Source organism: Fringilla coelebs (assembly GCF_963513975.1).
Source record: "Fringilla coelebs genome assembly, chromosome: 2".
NCBI classification, from domain to species: domain Eukaryota; kingdom Metazoa; phylum Chordata; class Aves; order Passeriformes; family Fringillidae; genus Fringilla; species Fringilla coelebs.
The window spans coordinates 41,741,390-41,762,266 of NC_140029.1; the positions used below are offsets into that span (position 1 = coordinate 41,741,390).

Genomic DNA, 20,877 nt, shown 5'->3' on the forward strand with positions numbered 1-20,877 from the left:
GCGTTAGGCGCGAGCGGCGAGAGAGCCAATGAGGGAGCGCGTCCGCCCCTGGGGGCGAGACCGAGCGCCAGGCCCCGCCCCTGCGGCAACGTGTCCCGTTGCCGGGTCTGGCCGTAAGTTGAAAGAGCCAGAGTCGTAGAAGAGACCGCCGCCAGTTGTCGCTGAATACGGAGGTGAAGCATTGGCCATTTTCACACGCCGCACCCGCCTCGCTATCGGTGGCCTGCACGACGGAGACAGCTCCGCTCTTGGAGCCGCGCGGGGAGCGAGGGAGGCGATCTTTCAATAAGCCTCCTGCAGGCGCTGCGACGCTGCCCGTGAAACCACGGGCCGTGCGGGGCCGGTGCCGTAAAGCGCGGACGATGTCGGGGCGGGCGGGCCCCGCGGCGCCGCCGCTGTTCGAGAAGCGGGTGCTGGTGACGGGCGGCGCCGGCTTCATGTGAGTGAGCCCCGCGGGGCCGGAGCGGGGGGCCGCCGGCCTCCTGTCCGGGGGCGTGGGTGAGACGTGGCGGGCGGGGGTCCCGCGGTGCTGCCGCCCTTTTGTCCATCCCGGGCCGGTTCCTCGGCGCCGCTGGCTCGGGCCGCGCTCACTCACGGGCTGCTGGTGGCTCGCCCGTGTCTGGGTTCTGAGGTGGTGAGTGCCGGGGAGCGAGCTGGGAACCTGCCCCCGCCGTGCTTGGCCTGCGGCCAGCGAGGAGGGGAAGGAGGGACCGCCCGGCGCTGGCAGTCGCTGCTCGGCCTCAGCCGGGACGGGGCTGCCAAGAGGAAGGCCGCGGAGCTGGTGAAGGGCCTGAGCACAAACCTTATGAGGAGAGGCTGAGGGAGCTAGAGTTGTTTTGCCTGGAGCCTCAGGCGAAACAGCCTTATCGCTCTCTTCAACTCCCTCAGAGAGCGGTGTAGCCAGGTGGGGTTCAGCCTCATCTCCCAGGCAGCGAGTGATAGGACGAGAGGACAGAGTCTGAGCTGCACCTGCGGGGGTTTAGGGTGGACGCTAGAAATAATTTATTCATAGAGGAGATGATTAGATATTGGAATGGGCTGCCCAGGGAGGTCAGGAGTCACTTGTCCCGGCAGGCGTTCAGGAAACGACTGGACATGAGGCTTAGTGCCATGGTCTGGTTAACAAGGGGTTAACCGTTGTTTTTGGTCGTAAGTTGGACTCGATGATCTCGGGTCTTTTCCAGCCTAATGGATTTTTTGGGTTGAAGGTAGCAGGCCTTCGAGCCAGCTGCTATTTCCCGTATCAACCCGCAGCGCTGTGGGCTCAGTTTGAGTCAGAGAAGGGTCTGGCTCGTCTTAAGCTTGAGCCCCTCAGTGTGAGGAAGATGTGAGAACGTTAAATTTCTGTGTGTGAATAACACTGAACTAACTTGAACTCTCAGAATGAGCTTCATGTACGCAAGGCCGTGCCAAAGGGGCAGTGCCACCTGGTTGTCTGGTTGTCACTTACACCTAGCAGCAGTGTCCGAGACCTGAGTGATGGCACTCGCTGTGGTAGGTTAGGAGTGTTGACTGTTTGGTTCTCCCTGTTACCTAATATGTAAGCTTTAAAGTGCAAAAGTATTTTATAATGGCAATTAAATATAGCCTATAACTTTTTTTTATGTGACTGTGGGCAGTGCTGGTTGCTTTTGTTATATGATGAACTTTTATTCTGATGTTTAGTTTCTTAACCATATACACTTACATATAGAAAATATTAGGGTGATGTATAGAATAAATATTAGAATAATGTTGATGTGTTAAAATATCTTTGAATTTTTCTTCCATCTGTCTTGAGTATATCCCCTTCTTCCCCCAAAGACTTTTGAAAATGCTGAATTTATTTGGAGTTTGTCATCTCTTTATTACCTTAAAGCCAAGTATATAATTGTAAAACATGCTTTTCTTCTATCCTGCAGTGCTTCACATGTAGTCGTCTCTCTTGTGAAAAACTATCCAAACTATCTGATTATAAATCTGGATAAGGTAATACCTTGTTTTCTTTCTTGATATGAACAACTGTTTTAAGTGATTTATAATGCAGTTTATGATATGTTGAAATTTATATGACTTATTGCTAGTTACTAATTTTTGTTTGATTTTCCATTTGTACCTGTGCAAAAAAAAAAAAAAAGTCAACTAGTGTTCAGAAAAAGAACAAAACTTTTCAAGCTCTAAACATCTCTTTAAGAATTTTTGCAGTTAGGGTATCTTTTGGAGATTTGTGCTTTTAAAGCTTCATATCTGCTTGTGAAGTAGATTTTTTTAAAATAAGTTTTTACTTTATACTCAGACTTTCCAGGGGTTAGGTTGGGTTTGAGTAGCCTTTTTGCTTCCATGAAGCCCACTTACTGATGTTGTGTGGTATTTCTCTTTAGCTCGACTACTGTGCAAGCTTGAAGAATCTTGAAACTGTCTCTGAGAAGGAAAACTACAAGTTTATCCAGGTGATAGACCCTTCCCTTCCACAAAACGTGACTTTTTACAGATTTTTGGCGTACTGCTTCCACAGTTTTGTCTTCAGACAGGAGATGGATTTTGATTTATTGTTCAGATCAATATTTGGGCTTGCTGGGCTTGTATGCTGAGGTTCCTCCTGTCTACAAAAGGCAGTGCTGATGCTCATCTCTCTGTCTTGGGGTCTGCCCAAGGTTGCAGGACATCTGAGAAATGCATATAGTTCAGTTTGCTGAAACAGCACCTTTCTCAGAGGTAGTAGATGTAAACTTGCTGTTTTTGTAAGGTTCAGGTGAGGCTGGAAGCTGAACTTGCCCTGACCTGTTGGTGACCCCCATGGCTGTTTATGTTTTTGTGCACCACCTCTTTGTTTCAGTGAGGGATTATAAAAGTTGCACGAGAGAAAGGGCACAGCCTGTATGTAGACGTGCACATCTGTGCAGTTTCAGAATGACTGAAGTGGCTTTTTAGTTATTTTCCTAAGGTCTTTGATTGTTTCCAGTGTGCAATATGAAATGTATAAATGCAGTATAAAAGCCTTGTTACCTGAGTAGATATTAACATTTAATTGCTGGGGAGAGCTTGGAGTTCTCCAAGATATCCTTTAAACAGGCAGATCCCTATGTGAAGCAGGGGGGCAGTAACTAGGAATGATGTGGCTATACTGCTTTTGAGCAAGGGCAAGAGTCTCTTGTCACAGAACTTACATCAGTATAAATAATTCCAACTTTTCACTACGTGTGTTTTTTTTTTTTTTTTTTTTTTTGTGGTTTGGGTTATTTGTTTGTTTCTGTTTTTGGTTTTGGTTTTTAGGGACAGTTGATCACAGCTTAGCATCCATCTAGTATGCAACCAAGCAGTTTACACTGACAGGAATGTGCTGGAAAAGATAACTTCTAACATGCAACCTTTATAATTAGAACTGTAACATTGGTCCTGACCTTAGGAGACAGCAGGAAGGATGTATTCTGTAGTGGTACTATAGAAAGGAAGTCTGTTTTGGAAAGTAGAACAGTAAGTTTATAAAATTTGCCTCAGGGGCTGTATGAAAGATATGTTTTAATCACAATTTCTGTTGCTGTTCAGCATAGATGTACTAAGCTTGAATTTCAGTTTAAAAAAAATTCAGTAACTAGCCATTTATTTCAAAATATGTCTCTTTAAAAAAAATATGTCAATTAAGAAATAAATCGCCTGAATAAACAGCAAACAACAAAGCCCTTGCATGACATAATCTAATCCCCCTTAGTGGGAATCTGCTTCTCCTTTTGCAGTGCCACTAGATGTCCCTACCAGCTTGCCAGAGTGGGAACTCTTGCTCTGGGAACTTGGAATTTCAGCCTCAGTGTTGGAGCTCCACGCTGTACTTTTGTTGTGTGCATTTTTGGACACATTGCTATTTCTAATGTTAATAGTAATATAAATTCTGAAATAAGTTTCTTTTAGGATTTTTTTAAAAATGGGTGAAATTTTATATATGGTCTTATTTTAGACATGGCTTTGATAAGTGGCCCAGAACTCAGTGCTGTTTGTATCCTGTGTTCCCTTTGTAATGGTTTCTTATGTGATACTTGGTATAAAGGGAAACTATTTTCTATCAAAAATAATTTGCTTCTTTTTTTTTTTTTTTTTCTTGTTTAGGGGGATATTTGTGAACCTGATTTTATAAAGCAGCTCTTTGAAACTGAGAAAATAGATATAGTCCTTCATTTTGCTGCCCAAACACATGTAGGTGAGCATTGCTGCATGTTTTGGTACTGTTTTCCATGGCTATACCTGCTTGAAATATATGCCAGGGTACCTTTTGTCTTTTCCCTTCATATAAACCAAGGATCCAGTTTGTCTCTACAAATCATGACTGAGCACCTGGTGGCCTGTTTAACTCAGAGGGAGTCACAGCCTTGATTTAAAAAGTTCTTCATCTAACTTGTCTTGTTTTCATTGCACATAAATGGTAATGTACCTTTTTCTCTGCATTACATTTTTAAATTCTATCTAGACTGACGTGTAGCTGACAGTGTACTGAGGGAGTCATAGAGACAGTGGAGAGAGGCTTTATACATAGTCTGAAGTTTTAACTTAATTAGCTCCAATGTCACATGAAAAAACAGTGTGAAAGCTGAAGGATTAGGCATAAGTCCCACTGGAATCTTGTCTCTGTGCTAAAAAGAGAGAATGAATTATAAAGTGCATATTTCAGATGGCTGCTTTTCAGTATCACTCTTAGTAAGAACAATCCCCACCATACCTCATCCATCATGAGAAGAAATCCTCAAAGAATTCTCCAGGAAAATATTTCTTGAAATTGTCAGATTTGATAGGCACAAAGTCATTAGGTCAGGGGAACAGTTGTAAGAATCAAAACAGCTGCTGATGAGTTATTAGTCATGGGTCTATATTATTGCATCTTGCAACTGTCTTTGAATGACACTTTCCTTACTGTACTTAGCCAATACTATTTTAGAATAAAAAAATCCATAACCAACAAGCTTTTGTTCATGATTCCAGCCTCTTGTTGAGAAGAAGGATTTTTGTCTTCATGTGAGTGTAAAAGGTGCTTTCATTTAATAAGGACCTTGCTGTCTGACAGGTCTATTATGCAGCCTTCAAGTGGAACCTATAGCCCTGTCTTGCATAAATTTAATCAGAATTGTCTGCATTTTTTAATGTAGATCTTTCATTTTGGCATGCCCTGGAATTCACCTACGTGAATGTTTATGGCACCAATGTGCTGGTTGCTGCTGCACATGAAGCCAATGTGGAGAAGTTTGTCTATGTTAGTACAGATGAAGTATATGGAGGTAGCACTGATGAGGTGAGTTTGAAAATACATGAGGATTTTTCTAGTTTACCTGCTTTTTATAGTGAAAACAAAGTTGAGTCTAACTTTCTTTGGCCTCTGTAAATATTTGACTTGAAGTAAGCACTGGTAGCTTCTAGAAAGCTGAGTATAAAAATTCTCCTTTTTTTTTCCCCATAGCTCATTTTATATTGAATGTTTATTGTGAGATTTGGGTCATTAATGGTGTCACTACTTAGAGATAGTATCAAAGGAGTGAATTGTACCTGCACTGGGTTTTGTCCTGGAGCGTTCATGAGACTTCAGTAATGTGCACAGCTTAACAGGCAGGGAACTGCTTTATATTCTAGCTGAAATATTAAAAGAACTGGAGGTAGTGACAATTCAAATAGAAAACAATTCCTGTATTACCATAATAAATATTCAGATGTTGTTGTTATCTGCACATCTTTGATTTTTGGGAATTTATACCTGACCTTAATTCAGAAAATGTAATTTAGCTCAGTAAAAAGGCAAATTATGCATGTTCATCTTTTTAAAGGCATAAATAAAGTCAAGGGGCCTTTTGCCATAGTTCCAGGAAATCTTAATGTACTTCAAAAGAGTTCTATGCACTTTCTTTTTATCACAGTGTCTTTATCAGTTCCTTCTACACAACTTCCATCTCTAGGCTTTTATGATATCCAAAGATGATGATTTCTTGTGTGTAGACCCATGGCTTGACTGATACCTTCAAGTGAAAGTTTTCTGTCTCTGGGCCTTGAAAAGAGAACTTTAATCTATTTTTTCTTCTCTTTGTGAATCACACTAGAGGTTTCTTGTAGAATTTTTTTTGAGGGCAGGAAGGCCATTTAATTTCAGAGGCAAAGGATGGACAAGAACAGTGAGTGTTTTAATCACGTTAAGGTGATTGTTACCAATCACACCTTGGGTAGTATTCTTCCTTCTTTTGATTTACTTTTTTTTTCTTCTTCAAGTGAGAAGTAGATTAAAGTGTCAGGATAGTCTGAAAGATACCTGTTCTGGAACTGGTCAGAATTGTTGAAGCATTGCTTTGGAAGCTTTTGGGTTGCAGTTCTACATTTTTTACAAAAAAATTTAAGAAAATACCCCTTTTATTGAAAGGGTTGAAAGGTGAATTTGCTAATGGTGGCCTAATTGCTCTCTGAGGCAATATGAACCTCAAAAATATTAAGCCTCTCTAGCAACAGTGATTATTTAATAAGATAAAAATCTGAGGACCTGCTGCTGTGAGGTAACTCTGTTACAAGTATAAAAATATTTCTGCTGGTACTCTGTCTGCCTCCTATGTTCAGTAAATAGGCTGTCTTTTGTTATGGTCGTCTTTTGTAAGGGGACTTCGTTAGACTGATGTGCTTGGATATTTATGGATTTTTATTTCTTTTGTAACTTTAAGGCTTATCTGGACAAAAAAAATTGAGTAATGCAAAATTTTCTTTTTAGGAATTTGATGAATCCTCACCAAAACGTCCGACAAATCCCTATGCCTCCTCTAAAGCAGCTGCTGAGTGTTTTGTTCAGTCTTACTGGGAAAGGTACCAAGTAAGTCCATGGAACCTTCAAAAACTCTGAAGCTTGTAATTAAGTGTCTGTATTTTGCATGTAGGGGTATAAAAGAAAAATCAGTACTAGTCCTCACAGTGCCACCTCTTTCCTTATTGTTAGTCTTGTAGTTTGGATGTGTTAGAGAATCTCTGTCAATAAGTTATGAAAATACACTGCAAGATAGTGGGGGTAAATCAGATGTTTTTAAGTTTTGTTTTTTAAATCTAAATGTAATATCTAAAAATGTGCTTTGATAAAATGGTCAAAGAGAACATTAGGAATTTAAAAACCAGTGCTAAGCTTGCAGGAATATAAAGCTATTACACAGAAGTAGAACATGCATAATTCAAATTGTATCAAGACTAGGCTTGTGGTTAAAGCAAAAAAAAAAAAACCTAAAAAAAAGCCCTGCTAGTCAGATTTGTTTAAGCAAACACATTTAGTATTTTGGATACTTTAGACTTCTGTTCTTGATATATGATGTTTTTGCTATAAAGTGAACAAGAACAGGATATTAATGACCTGTGAAACATGTTGGAATAAGTAGGAGTAAGCCAGTCTTCAGTCAATCAGATACAGATATGCAATGTTCTGTGGTGGTTCCAGAGCTAGAGATTTCAAACATTTGTCACTTGTGGTGCTCCTGACAGGCTGAGAAGGCTGGAGGCCTTTGCCTCTTCGACAGAAATACAGAGAGCTTAATTCAGTAACGTTTGTAAGGGCTTGCAGATTTTTGTGTAAGCACAGTGCATATGTTGGTTTGTTTATTGCTCAGCAGGAAGTTACAGATTTTTACTGGTATATGCTTTCTTATGTAATCATGTGTATGTTTAATGCTCTCCAGTTCCCAGTTGTCATCACACGGAGCAGTAATGTTTATGGACCACATCAGTATCCAGAAAAAGTAAGTTCAACTGTGCTTTACTCTGAGCTTCCATGTACCAGAATTCAGGGTTGCAGTGATGTTATTTTTTTCTCATGTGCACGGGATGAAAAAGTGTGTGAAAGAGTGCTTTGAAAAAAGCACTCTTGCAATTAAGGTGATTATATATTTTGAGCTTGCACTAACGTGTCTTACCCTGAGCACATATTTTTTGGTTGTTGATAAAACTTCAATTAGATATTTGTAGTTTAAATGAATTTTATGACAGCAACTTTTGTTCTGTAATTTTTCTATTTTTCAAAGGATATTTTGACAGAGTTCCCCTACAAATTACATTAACTCACATCATGTTCTGTAATTGTGAGTGTTCAATAACTAAGTGAAAAATTTCAAAAAGTAAACTGAGAATACAATGTCTAGTATAGAAAGGGATGTTCCAGCCTGCACAGAAAATAAGTAAGATGAAGTTATAACATTCATATATAAGGTGAGAAGTAAAGTGACTTGTCTTTGCCTGTGCTCATACAGACCTTGCAGGGTGACTATTTAAAACAGCTATTTGTGAGAAGGCATTGCCTTTTTCAGTCAATGCCTGAATCTGCTTGGTTAGTGAATGGAAATACACTGTTGAAATGAAATTTCAACATCACAAAGTAATCATGACCTGTACTCTTTGGAGTTTGGAACTGGTGGAAAATGTAGCTATGTTTTACAGTTCTGTGGAGGTGTTTTGTAATTTAAATTGCTTTTTACCTTTTGTGGGGTTTTTTTTCCGCAAGTACGTTTATTTTCACCTGCATTATTGCAGGTGGATAAGAATGGCTTTTAGAGTACGTTTTTCATTGATATGTGTCTTGCTACAGGTTGCATGATTGTTGGGGATATATTAGGGGATGTATTTGCTAGCTTTTGACTTACATATACTCTTTTTCACATATCAGATTGTGGTTACTGCTAAAAACACAGCACTAGTCTGCATGAACCTTCAGTTTTATCTAGTATTCTACTCCTGTCTTTAGAGCAGGAAGTTAAATTTAGGTAATATGAGTAGTTTTCTAATGGCTTCAGTTGAAGGACTTGAATAGTGGGGTAACTGTTCTGAAGTATCTAGGGCATTATGAATGGATCTTAGCTTTTGGATGAACATAATGTAAATCTTTGTGCAGTGAGCATACTGTCACTTGTTCTGTGTTTATCTGTGTTATCTTAAAATTCTCTGTTGATTCTCTTCCAAATTTAACTACCTTAACAACTCTTTGTTTCTAGAATTACTGGAGTTTGTTGGATGTTTAAACCTTGTTCTGAACTGTTGGTAATACTATTTCTAGTTAAATTGTGATTCACTGCCCTGTGCAAAAGTAATGGAAACTTCTTTTATTTTTGAAAAACTGTTTCATTTGTAATAGCCAGAAAGATAAGGCTTACAATACAGTAAAGGCATGTACTCTTACAAACCAAAATCCTTGCTGTTTCTAGGCTTGATATATTCTTTCATTATATTTAATAAAACTTAGTAGTATTTAAAGGATTTTATTAATGCTTCATAAAGCATTAATAAAATGTGAGTGAAGTGCTGTTGAAGTGCCTTATTCTTTGTAGAATTACAGCTTCTAAAATAGTGGAGTAATTTTTTTTGCTGTTTTTCAATTCCTTAGGTTATTCCAAAGTTTATATCTTTGTTGCAACAGAACAGAAAATGGTAGGTAACTCACATTTTTTTGGTAGTATTTCTGCTATAAAACTGTAATTGCAGTTATAAATATGTGCTACTTTGTAAAATGATAATTACATAACAAAGTTCTGAATCACTTACTTTAATAGCATGATTTCCTTAAAGCAAAGGATTGTTTGCATGTCAGTTACTTAAGGTACCTTCAGGCACCCATCTAACAGCAAAACTGCTAGAAACACAGTCCAGTAAATTGAATGTGTCTATTTGAGGATTAAAAAACTTTTTTTGTCTTTTTCTTGTCTTAAGCTGTATTCATGGTTCTGGACTTCAGAGAAGGAATTTCCTTTATGCAACTGATGTGGTAGAAGCATTCCTTACTGTCCTGAAGGAGGGGAAACCAGGTGAAATTTATAACATTGGAACTAACTTTGAGATGTCCATTGCCCAGCTTGCTAAGGAGCTAATCCATTTAGTGAGTAAAGAGTTCTGATGCTTTTCTTTACTGGTTTTCATTGCACATATGAATAATTACACAGACCTTCTGTAGCTCTGAAAGAGCTTAGACTTGTGGTTGGTGTTGGAAGATCCTTGTAGCAGAATGATGTGATTCCCTTTCTGTGGCAGCTGGACTGTGTAAGTTTGCAGTATGGGCTATCCTGTGCTGGGCTGCTGTATCAGTTATCCTGACTGGGACATATCCTGACTGGCATCATGATTAATTGCCATTTTTTTCCCCATGCTGACTGCTTTAGTTTTGGTCTGAGAATGTGGCACTATTAAAATCTAACAGTTTGATTATGGATGTACTAGCAGTGCTCTGGATGAAGGAGATAGGTTGGAGATGTTCTAGATAATTTTGATTATTTCGATGGTTTCAAGACTCAGTATACAAAAGACCATTTCTGTTTGTGGTTTATATTTTTTTATTTGGTGGGGGTTTTAAATAAGATTTAAGTTTGTTAAGAAAAAACCTGTTTTTTTAATATATGTTTAGATAGCCCAAGATGTATGGGAGTGATACTTGTTTTTCTTCTTGACAGATAAAGAAGACCAGTTCAGAGTCTGAAATGGAGCACTGGATGGATTATGTCAAAGACAGGTGAGAAATGTGGAGGACATGCAGGATGTGCTGCACATGCAGCATAATTTTGTCTTGCAGGTTTTCTGAGACTCTTAACCAAGTAGTTTTTTGTGGAAGTGTTTCTGCTCTAATGGAGGGAGCACTGTTGAGGGAGTAAGAGCTGTTTTGCTTCCTTAATTTTTTTTTTTTTTTTGGCTAGTGGATTTGATATCTATGATCTGGGTTCTGTGTAGAAAACAGGACTTTTATTTATTATTTGGATCCGTAGGTCAGAGTGAATATCTTGAAGGGGAGCATAAAATGCGAATGTGTCTTCAAACATTTTTTGTACTTGTCATTACTGAAGTCTGCTCTAGGAAGAGGAAAAGTTTTACAGAGCAACTAAACTTTTCCTTCATGGTAGGTTGGACAGTTTATTCAGCATCACTGAGTGAGATGAATCCCATTGTCTCTTGCCTAGCTTTAGTATTTTGGCATTAATGTCACTAATTCAGATTTAGATGTACTTTGTAGTAAGACTCAGTCTCCACAGGCAGAAATATGTGCCTGCGGAGTGTACTTAGCTTTAGATTTCTATCTTAAGCTGAAGCTGCTATCTCAAAAGTAGATGTAAAGCTCTAAGGTACCAAAGTTAGGGCAGTGGAAAAATGGGTAGCTTTTATAGATATGCTTTTGCTGGGTGTTTCCGTCCTTAATTTCAGGCTTGGTTTGGCTCTGCTCTTTTATATCCATTTCTTTTCTGCAGCAACAATGAATCTGCTTACTTTAGATATCACTCTCTCCAGAGTGATTAGAAATTATGTGTCTACTGATAGCAGTTAAGTATTATGGCCTTTAGAATTCTCACTTTCTGATCACATTTAGATTGTTATCATGGCAACTGAAGTGTCTTTAAAAATGTGCTAGCTTTTGTTTTTAAAAGGAAACGTTCTTCAGAATCTTATATCAATGTATTACAGGACTTTGAACAAATTGCCTTTGGCTCCCATCATGTGAGTGTTTAGGAGTTCTCAGTGTATTTCACTTTGAGATATTTCTTTGTGTGTATTGAGCCCTGTCTGCTAATGTTTAAACATAAATGGGCTTGGGAAAACGAACCACATGGGAATACGTGTTTCAGGAGTGTGGAGGTCTTATCAAAAATTATTAATATTCCTAATTTATGACTATATAATTCTATAATGAGTGACTTAAAGGTCATGGGGGTTACTTGCTATGGAAAAATTAATTCTGCTTCTGCTTCAGATTAGCATGTTACAGTAACAGTGATGAGTGCTCAGTTTGTGCCTGCACATGTACCTTGACTATTCAATATGCCAGTGCCAGTAGTGCAGGATGCTAGACTAGGCTGCCTATCTGCCAGACTGTGGAAGTGAAAATATCTGTCACACTTAAATATCAAATTTATCTTTCAGTGTTGAATCTTGCAGCTTGGGATTCTGAATATTCAGTATTACTATGTTCATGTAGCTAATGAGCCAGTGTAATGATGCCCCTTTGGAAGCCTGTGTGTTTTAAATCTGAAGTATGTGTAAATTTGTGGGTTTCCAGGATAAAAAAATGTAAATGCTAATATTAGAAAATGCAGTCTCTGTCTTGCAAACGCACTGATTTGCACAAATGGGTTGGCAGTGATTTTTGTGTTCATTTTTGTGCCAGTAAAATACTAATTAATATTTATTCTAGTCAATTTCAAGTAGTTGACTGTACAAACTGAATTGTGTTGTTGTAGCTGCACTCAGCTGCCAAATATTTTTTGAAGGCAATGCAACCTGTTTATGTTGATGGGAATTTTCAAAATTGAAGCATATCTAATATTCCTTGGAAGAGAGTGTTAGGTACTGCATCTCTAATTCAGGAAGCAGTATAATCAGATTGTTTTCTGTGTGCATTTTATACTTTATCAGGCCTACAAATGACCTCAGATATCCAATGAGTTCAGAAAAAATGCACAACTTAGGCTGGAGACCCAAAGTGCCTTGGAAAGAAGGAATAACGAAAACAAGTAAGACTGATGACTTTTACACTGATTTAGGAGTGATGGGAGGAGGGAGAGGGAAAAGGGGGAAATGGGTAAATAGCTTAGTTAATGAGAAGTTGAAGAGATTGAACATAACTCTTGAATTTTACATAAAATTGGCTGCTTTCTAAATAGTGAATTTGCATGACATAAAATAAAAAAGATAATAACTTTTTAGTGCTAGAATAAATCTTGCATAAAGAACTTAAAAAGTTTAAACTAGATTTTTTGTAATATTATGAGCTAAAATCTTGTATGAAGAACAATTAGCCTGTTGTATCTGTGGAATATTTGGATTTCCCTGTTATCTCTGGTCAGCTTGACTCATCAGCATTCTTCCCATATTAGTTGAATGGTACAGAGAAAATTTCCACAACTGGAAAAACTCGGAGAAAGCTTTGGAGCCCTTTCCTGTGACAGACCCATTTGCCCAGCTCAGTGGTCCATAGCGTGGCACAGAACCTGAAGGAGTTTCTTCTACCTCATATGGTCTTTTCTTCAAAGCCTGCAATCAATGGCCACACTGGACTCTTAATGTATTCAAGATACATGAACCATGATGAGTAAAGAGCCACAGTATGGCACAACTTTGGAATGGTTTCAGCACTTTATAAGTTGAACCTCTTTGTTTCAGCTTTTGGTGCAATACTCTATTCTCACTAGGTATTGTTTTAAAAAAACTGTATGGAATGAAGAATATTTATAATGTTATAAATTAATGTACTGAAGTAAAATCTGCCTTATTAAGAATAATTAACTGTGATTACAGCTTTTGAGTTAAACTTGTTTTAGTTCTGGAATTATTCATCTGTATTAGTTGTTTTTACAGTGTAATATATATAATTTTTGTCACTTCAAAGAGTTGGGTTTTATTTTTAATCAAGGGGAGAAATTACATATTTTTTGGAGACTATAAATTGATTGACAAAAGCTAGACACAACACCTGTATGGTTCCGTCCATTTCTCTGCTGGTGCACTTTCAGCTTTTGTAGTTGACTGGTTACACTTAGCTACACTATAACCTTAAATACCCCTCTGAAGGGGAACGGGGGGGGGGGGGGGGGGGGGGGGGGGGGGGGGAATGATGTCAAGAAGCAGCAGGTGCTCTCGCTGAAATTTCCAGAATTATTTCCTTAAACTTTGTACTCCTTTTAATGTCTTACTGTCTGTTACATGTTAACTCCTTTTTCTTAGCTGTAATTGTAACAAACTTGAAATACTGGAAGACAGTTAACATTCCAATGATCTTATTTCCTGTGATATGAAGGCTACTTATGGAGAAAATTTTTTAAAGCTATTATTTTTCTGTGAATTGTGGGTTGGCAGACCTTAATCAATGCAGTGTATCAGCATTTTTTCTGTAATAAACATTTTAAAGATAAAACAGTATTTGAGTTTTAATACAAAATTTGGAAGAAACTCTGTAATTCTAGAAATATGTCAATGAATCTTGTTCAAAGTTGATTTGATAATAAATATTATGGTGTAACTGGTTTCTCTTAACTAAGAATAACATTCTGAAAAAGTAGATGGTGGGTTTAAAAAAAATAAATTCTTAGCTCTTCCTCTATCCTGAAAAAATTACCTTCACTTTTTTGTCTTTGAGGTGATCTGGCAAACATAAAAAGGACCACCCTTCTTGGTTTTATCACTTCAGCTTCTGTGGTTGGCCCTGATCCTCTGTGGCCCCTGGGCAGAGCTGCAAGTGGCACAGGACTGGGATGCTCAGAAAAAGTGGTGTACTCAGAAAAAGCTGTGACTTCTAAAGAGTCTCAGAAACTGAGAGTTAGCTTGAAACTAACTTGAAACACAAGTGTTCCCAACTTCATCATACCTTACAAAATACAGAACTGTAAGATGGATATCGCAAGGAAGGATGCACTTTGTAAGGAAGTCATATACCAAGAAAAGAACAAAAATTAGGGAAATCTTTGAATGTAGTCAGCAACATGCATTTGACAATGACATTTCAGTGATTCATCCATAGAAGCACATCTGGTAAGCCAAGTATGCAACAGATCATTACATATGAAATCCTCTAACTTCTATCTGTCCCAAATGGAGGCTTTTACTTCCAAATAAAGCATCAGTAACTGCCACACAATTCTAGTATTATTATCCCATTGTGTCACAGAAAACTCACCTTCAAAAACAGGCCCCTAGGCTTTAAAACCCATACTTGGCAGTGCAGTAAGCCTAGAAACTTGATGGTTAGCCTTCTTTTAGAGTGACTCTTGCCAACCACAAGTGGCACTTTATCCTTCCTTGCGATATCCATCTTACAGTTCTGTATTTTGTAAAAGTCAGTACCGGAAATAGCTAAAGTGTTGGAAAGATCTGTCTTAGCTGTATTTGTGATTGCTGTGACAGCTGCTTTGGGTGGGTTGCATGAAAATAAGTGTCTTTCACATCTCCTTATACTGGAATACTGGCTGTGTTGTGTTTCTAAAAGTAGAAATTACAGATAACTAAAATCTTACTATTTTAAACATGCATAAACCTTAATTTAAAAATATTTTAAACCTTTGAAAATAGTTACAGTGTCTTTGGAGCACTAAAAACAGTGTTATCAGAAATATACAGAAGAAAGCAGTAGGGAGTGATTAGTTTATTGAACAGAACTTTTGAAAGTGGTTCTTAATGTATAGATGCTGAAGATGCAAGCATTGATATTTATATGACTATCCAAAGAAGTGGTATTACCTGGGGTAGGTTTTCAGTAGGATCTATTAATTTTTTAGTGAAAGCTGTTCTAGTTTATTTAAATGTTTTTAAAGATTTAATTCATCCAAGTGTTTGAGATTTTTGTCTTTGTGTTACTACTTATATGTATATAAATAAATGCACATTTTAAAATATTGAAATGTATATATTTAAGAAATGTAGGAGGTTTTTGCTTTGAGCTACTTTGATGTACAGCAGATTTTCTTAGCAGCTGAGTGATCTGGTAGGAGCATTTCTTTCACAGGGGAAAGTATTTTCTGTTATAGAAAACAGCTTATTTTGCCATTAGCCTTCTGGCTTCTGTAGGAAGAAAAGGACAAAGGATCAACTAGTGAACTGTCAGTGTGGAGATGTGTGATGCTTTCAGGTTTTGTTTCTCACTGATTTTACGGGGAAGCATTTCTGCAGAAGGCAGAGGTAGTGATGTAAAATACTGTGAACACTGTAACCTTTCAGTCTACTCTTTCAGGCTTTGTGTCACAGGGCAAAGTGAGGTCACACCAGTAAGATAATTAATGGAGTAAATGTGTATTTCACTTAACTGCTAAAACTTTCTAAGGGAGAAGGGCTGGACTTTGGCAAAGATGTGGATTCAGGTTCTATCAGGAACTTGGGTGGTTTGCATCTCATTTTGGGATTACTGTTCTGAATTGGATCAGATCTTTGGGAAGCAGCTCCTGAAATCCCTTATGCATTGGGGGAAACCAACATTGCTACCTCACTGTCTTGGTGTACCACAGCTGCCATTCAGTGCATGCCTTGCCAGCAGCAAGTGAAAGGATTTGGAGGACATTGAAGTGGGCAGCTGAGGCAGGGCCGTCTGCACTCACAGAATCAGAGTGGTTCGGCTGGGAAAGGACCTTAAAGATTGCCTAGTTCCAGCCCCCTGCCATGTGCAGGGACACAGAGCCCCATCCAACCTGGCCTTGAGCACTGCCAGGGATGGGGCAGCCACAGCTTACCCTGCCAGCTGTGGCCTGTGGGGCATTTGTGGTGTGTGTGTGTGTATCAGCTCCACTTTATGCAACAAAGAGAGCTCTTACTTTCTCCAAGGCTTTCTCTGATCTCACCTCAGTGCTTGCTTAAATTTGTGTGCTGCTTGCATTAAGGGGTGTCAGCTGTGGTTTAGGCTGGCTTATGCTGTCATAAGATGATGGACTAGAAAATATCTTTGGTTTGTCCACCCTTTACTTTGATGTAGGAGAAAGACTGTGGGTGAAAAATGTGGCATTTTTTGTTGGTTTGTGGTGTTTTTGACTCAGAATGCTCCATTTTGCTGAAACTGTGTTCTTACGCTCATTAGACAGGCACGAAATGCAAATATCTTTCTACAGAAGGAGGAACTTTTAATACAAACCCCCTCGCCAAAATCTGTTAGGGGAAAAGCTGACTTTTTATTAAATATGCTATATCTGAGACTGAACTTTCCTTCTTTTTTATTTAATTTTGTTTTGGATTAGCTTTAGTTTTTGTTTTTATTCCCATTGTCATTTCCATCTCACCTGGCAAAACAGACATTTCTAAAGATAAGAATCAGAATAACCTGTTGCTCCATAGTACCTCTGATTGTTGTGGTAATGTATGAAAACTCTTAAGTCAATAGTGTTTTGACTTCTGTGCATGCCGTGACACATTTGGAGTTTATCTGCAGCAAAGATCACAGATTGTGTTAGCTGCATCAGTAGGAGACGTTCTTGTTAAGGGATTATATTCATCATTTCTCAGCAAAACAATCATTGCCAGTGGCAATGGAAAATAATGAGAAGATGAGATTTTGTATCAGTAGGTTGTTCACACATCTCTTAAGGAAAAGTGTGGGTGGATTTTTTTAACCTCTCCCTAACTGAATTTTTTGGGGGAAGAGGTTTTGTTTTCAGTCACTAAACTGCTGGCTCAGTCCTCAGCCTTTGTACTTCTGAAAACAGGCATTTGACTCCTGAAAACGTATCAGCTCCTGAAGAACCCACAAACGTGGGACAACGTGAGGAAAAACACACTCTGAAAATAAAAGGAAACAGGGTGATTTATGTTACCAGATATTCACATGGCTGGCTTGGGCTGAGGCTGCTTCTTCCCCGCTTGAAACAGGAGGGGTTTGTTAAATTCCTCTAGTACTGTGAAAGAGAGTTGTGGTGTTTTTTACTAACAGGAGGGAGCAGCAGTGGACAATTTTGCAAAGCAGCCTCTCTCTCCTCACAGTGTGGCTTTTCCTACACCATGGGCTGTGCAAATCAGCACAAACTTGAGATGTCAGTGCCCACCGCAGGCACTACTGTGGGCACTCTGATGCATCCTCTACCTTTTCCCTGTAGCCACAGGAGTGTGCTACCCGTTGCCTTTTGAAATCAATGCCTAATCAACAACGTGAATGTAAACTGTTTTTTCTTCTTACACTACTAAGTCAGGATTTGTGATTTATGTGGACACAGGGAGCTTCTCCAGTGGACGCAAGAAGGTGCAGGTGCCCATCCTGTTCATGTCTTTTTGTGACGCCATCATCTCTGCACACATTTTGTCAGGCTTTAGAATAAAATCCCTGAAAACTGAAGGTAAAACGACCAATTTAATGCTCCTGAGTCCCCCACAACGTTCTAGTTCCCGTTGCCTCCCCCAATAATCCAGGGAGCCGCTGCCAAAACACCTTCATTCTGACCTGTGTGTTGTGCATAGATGTTTGTATGTGCACAATTTTGTGTTACTGCTGATTTGTCTTTGGTTTACGGCATAATTTTGTTTGCGGGAACCCGTCATTGATTCGTTTGCGGCATCCAGCGCCGCAGGGCTAGTAACAACCATTTTATTTATACCATAAGGTATGAGCTGCCGGATGACGGGTGTGGAGAGACAGATTAGTGCTATCTCACCGCAATAAGGGGAACACGGCGGCCGAAATAGCTCAGTTGGGAGAGCGTTAGACTGAAGATCTAAAGGTCCCTGGTTCGATCCCGGGTTTCGGCAGAACCGTTTTCCTCCTTTTCCCGGCTCTCCCGGGAGGCGGCCCCCGGGTGCTGCTGCCGGGCCGGCCCGCGGGCTCTGAGCGCCCCGGGGCTGGGCAGCGCCTGGGAATCGCCCCGCCGGGCTCCTGCCGCTGCCTGCCCTGCCTTCCCGTTTCCCTTTTCAGCTCCTCTAAGTTTAAGCTTTTTATTTAGGGCGGAAGAAATGAAAGCAGCGAGCTTCATTCCCGCTCCCTCCTTCTGCCCTTCGCTCTCTCACGGCGGCAGGGACGGGAGAAGAGAAAGTGAAACTGTGCGTGAGCAGCGGGGGGAGCGGGAGGGAAGGGACAGAGGGGGAAAGAGCGGCTCGAGGGGACCGGGACGGGGACAGAACGATCAGACGTTGCTTCTTGCCAAAATCTGAAGCGCAGTTCGAAACTTCCCCGACTTCGCTGTTCCTCTACTGTCAATAGATGGCTGAAACTATTTTACTTCACAAAAAGTGTGAAAAGTGCGTATTATATGGCTCTACGCAAATATTGACTATATGTATTATGTTGTGTTGATTACTAGGGCTGTATTAACATTTTAATAGTATGGTAAATGTAGTTTTGTACTTAAAATGTAACTTCTGTAGTTAAAATAGAAACTATGTGTGTGGGATATTTTTTTAAAGAAAGGAATGAGGTACTCGCACCGGATAGCAGCCACAGGATGCCTAAATCTTTCAGAGAAAAAGAGTTTATTGCTCCATTATCAGAAGAAACGAACTTACTTCCCGCCTCGCTCTGCCCTGAAGATGCCGTCAGGATTAAGAGGAAGAAGTTGACGCTGACAGAATCCTGTGTTTGAATGGAATTTATGCATCATGTATGAGATGTTTGAATGGGCAACAGGCTGTAGTTTGTAAGGGTTAATCCTCTGCTAATGTGTGTCGTTTTTCGGGTTTATGCTGCCCAGAAAGAGGTACCCTGACTGTCCGTAACTCTTTGTTTTTATTGTCTCATATTGTCCTAAATCCTAACTGTCCAAATTTTTATTACTCTAATTATATTACTCTTTTTATAACCATTTTATTACTAGTAAACTTTTATAATTTTAAAAACAAGCGATTGGCGTTTTTCACAAAGCCAAAGGAATAGCTTCGAGGCCAGGAAAGCCGAGGATTAATGTCACCTCGTCTTTACCGTTCATCTGTTTCTTCCTGATCCTTTCTTTACATGTAAATGGAGAACAATAATTTGGATTTTCTGAAGCATATATTTAAGGAGGGTGTCTGGTTTTGATTTGAAGATAAGAAGAGGCAGACAGTTCATGAGACAGGTTGTCTTTGGTAATTTGTTGCAATTTTTTCAAATATGTACCTTTAATCTGGACCTGCCCTTTGTTAAACCTTTTCTCTGCTAGATCAGAGATCTTTCTTGGTACCTGACATTTGGTCATTACAAAACTGTTGAGTCAGCACCCACCTTTGTATTGGTAAGCTAAAGAAATTAAATTCTTTCTGTCTTTAAGACATTTTCTCCTGCTTTCGGGTAATTTTTTTTGGTGACCTTTTTATTACACTGACACCAGAACAATACACAGAAAAAGGACTTTCAATATTGATGTCACCAGTGCAAAACATAGCAGTAAAACATCTCCCTATGAGAAACAACTGCTTACCTTGAAAATTTAAAAAGGTTTATTAAACCTTAACAAAAATACAACAAAAGACTACATAAGGAAAAGGCTGCAGCACAGGGAACTGCCCTTTGTGCACACCACTTGGCCGGTTCATATTCAAGATGGATGCTCAGTTTTTTACACTCCTGGGGGTTGCATCAGCCAGCCCTGGCCCTCCCAAAGTCTGTCAGTCAGCTCTTCTTTGCCATTTATCAGCAGAGATTGCTTGCTTGTGACTGGATTGGAGATCAGGTGTTGCCATGCCGCACCCCTGAGCTTTTCCATCCCCACTGCCCCCTGCGAGGGACACGTGTGCAGCCTTCTCTCAGGTGTCCTAGACAGCCCAGGCTGTCTGATGGTCACAATGCAGGGTGGGAAAAGGGAACTATGGGGACAACAGAGGGCATCTAAACTACAATAACATAACTATACATCACTAAAGCCTTTCTTAATACTCACACAATAGTTATCCCTTAATTGCAAGAGCCAATCATCTCATTATCCATCTGTAACATCCCTTACTTCTCAGTTCAGCATCTTTCATCTCTTTGTGAGAAGGTGTCACTGGTCCTTTTCTAATCACAGCATCACAACAAGCATTGGTATTGAATTGCTTGTCCAAAACAAGGAACGCTCCCTGCAGATGAATATCTAATTAGTACAAAGCAAGGGTAGTGTTACTTGGATCCTTACTGATAAGACAGATGAGGGGTAGTATAACTGCTTATATTACTATTTTTCTTAAAGGTTTTGTAAGGTTTTCAACTAACATTAAGGTTGTACACTTGAGTACTCAGGGAGGGAAGGAAATGTTAAGTAACTTTTTTTTTTTTTGGCCAGAAGTGTTCAATTATTCATCAAAGACTTTTATAGTGCTTTGGGGAAGAGTTTGGGAGGTATAATTCCCTGCAGATATGTGATCAAAGAAGCAAAAACAGAGAGGGGCTGTTTACTTTTTGGCCCTTTTCATACTGCTGAATAAAAGAGAGTCATGGTGCAAGCTTGGTTGTCAGACCTCTGACACTGCTTGGCTCGTGCCCTGGCACCCTGAGAGACAGCTCTGCCCAAGGTCATTTGCTATGAAAGGACTGCT

The 20,877-nt window shown here is 39.6% G+C and overlaps 1 protein-coding gene across 1 annotated transcript; it reads left to right on the forward strand.

Moving 5' to 3' along the window:
• Positions 1 to 329: 329 nt before the first annotated feature.
• Positions 330 to 13,495, forward strand: TGDS (TDP-glucose 4,6-dehydratase). The gene is made up of 12 exons (XM_084226916.1): positions 330 to 439; positions 1,902 to 1,968; positions 2,361 to 2,429; positions 4,081 to 4,171; positions 5,112 to 5,254; positions 6,704 to 6,802; positions 7,650 to 7,709; positions 9,344 to 9,387; positions 9,667 to 9,832; positions 10,401 to 10,459; positions 12,349 to 12,446; positions 12,810 to 13,495. Exons 1-12 carry the CDS (start codon positions 363 to 365, stop codon positions 12,908 to 12,910), a joined length of 1,074 nt encoding a protein of 357 aa, XP_084083042.1. The 5' UTR covers positions 330 to 362; the 3' UTR covers positions 12,911 to 13,495.
• The last annotated feature ends 7,382 nt before the right edge of the window (positions 13,496 to 20,877 follow it).

Excerpts from the sequence above, each read along its gene's own strand:
- TGDS (XM_084226916.1), top strand. The coding sequence starts at position 363 with ATGTCGGGGCGGGCGGGCCCCGCGGCGCCGCCGCTGTTCGAGAAGCGG. Across the intron at positions 6,803-7,649 it reads CTTACTGGGAAAGGTACCAA|TTCCCAGTTGTCATCACACG; the intron begins GTAAGTCCATGG and ends AATGCTCTCCAG. Across the intron at positions 10,460-12,348 it reads ATGGATTATGTCAAAGACAG|GCCTACAAATGACCTCAGAT; the intron begins GTGAGAAATGTG and ends ATACTTTATCAG.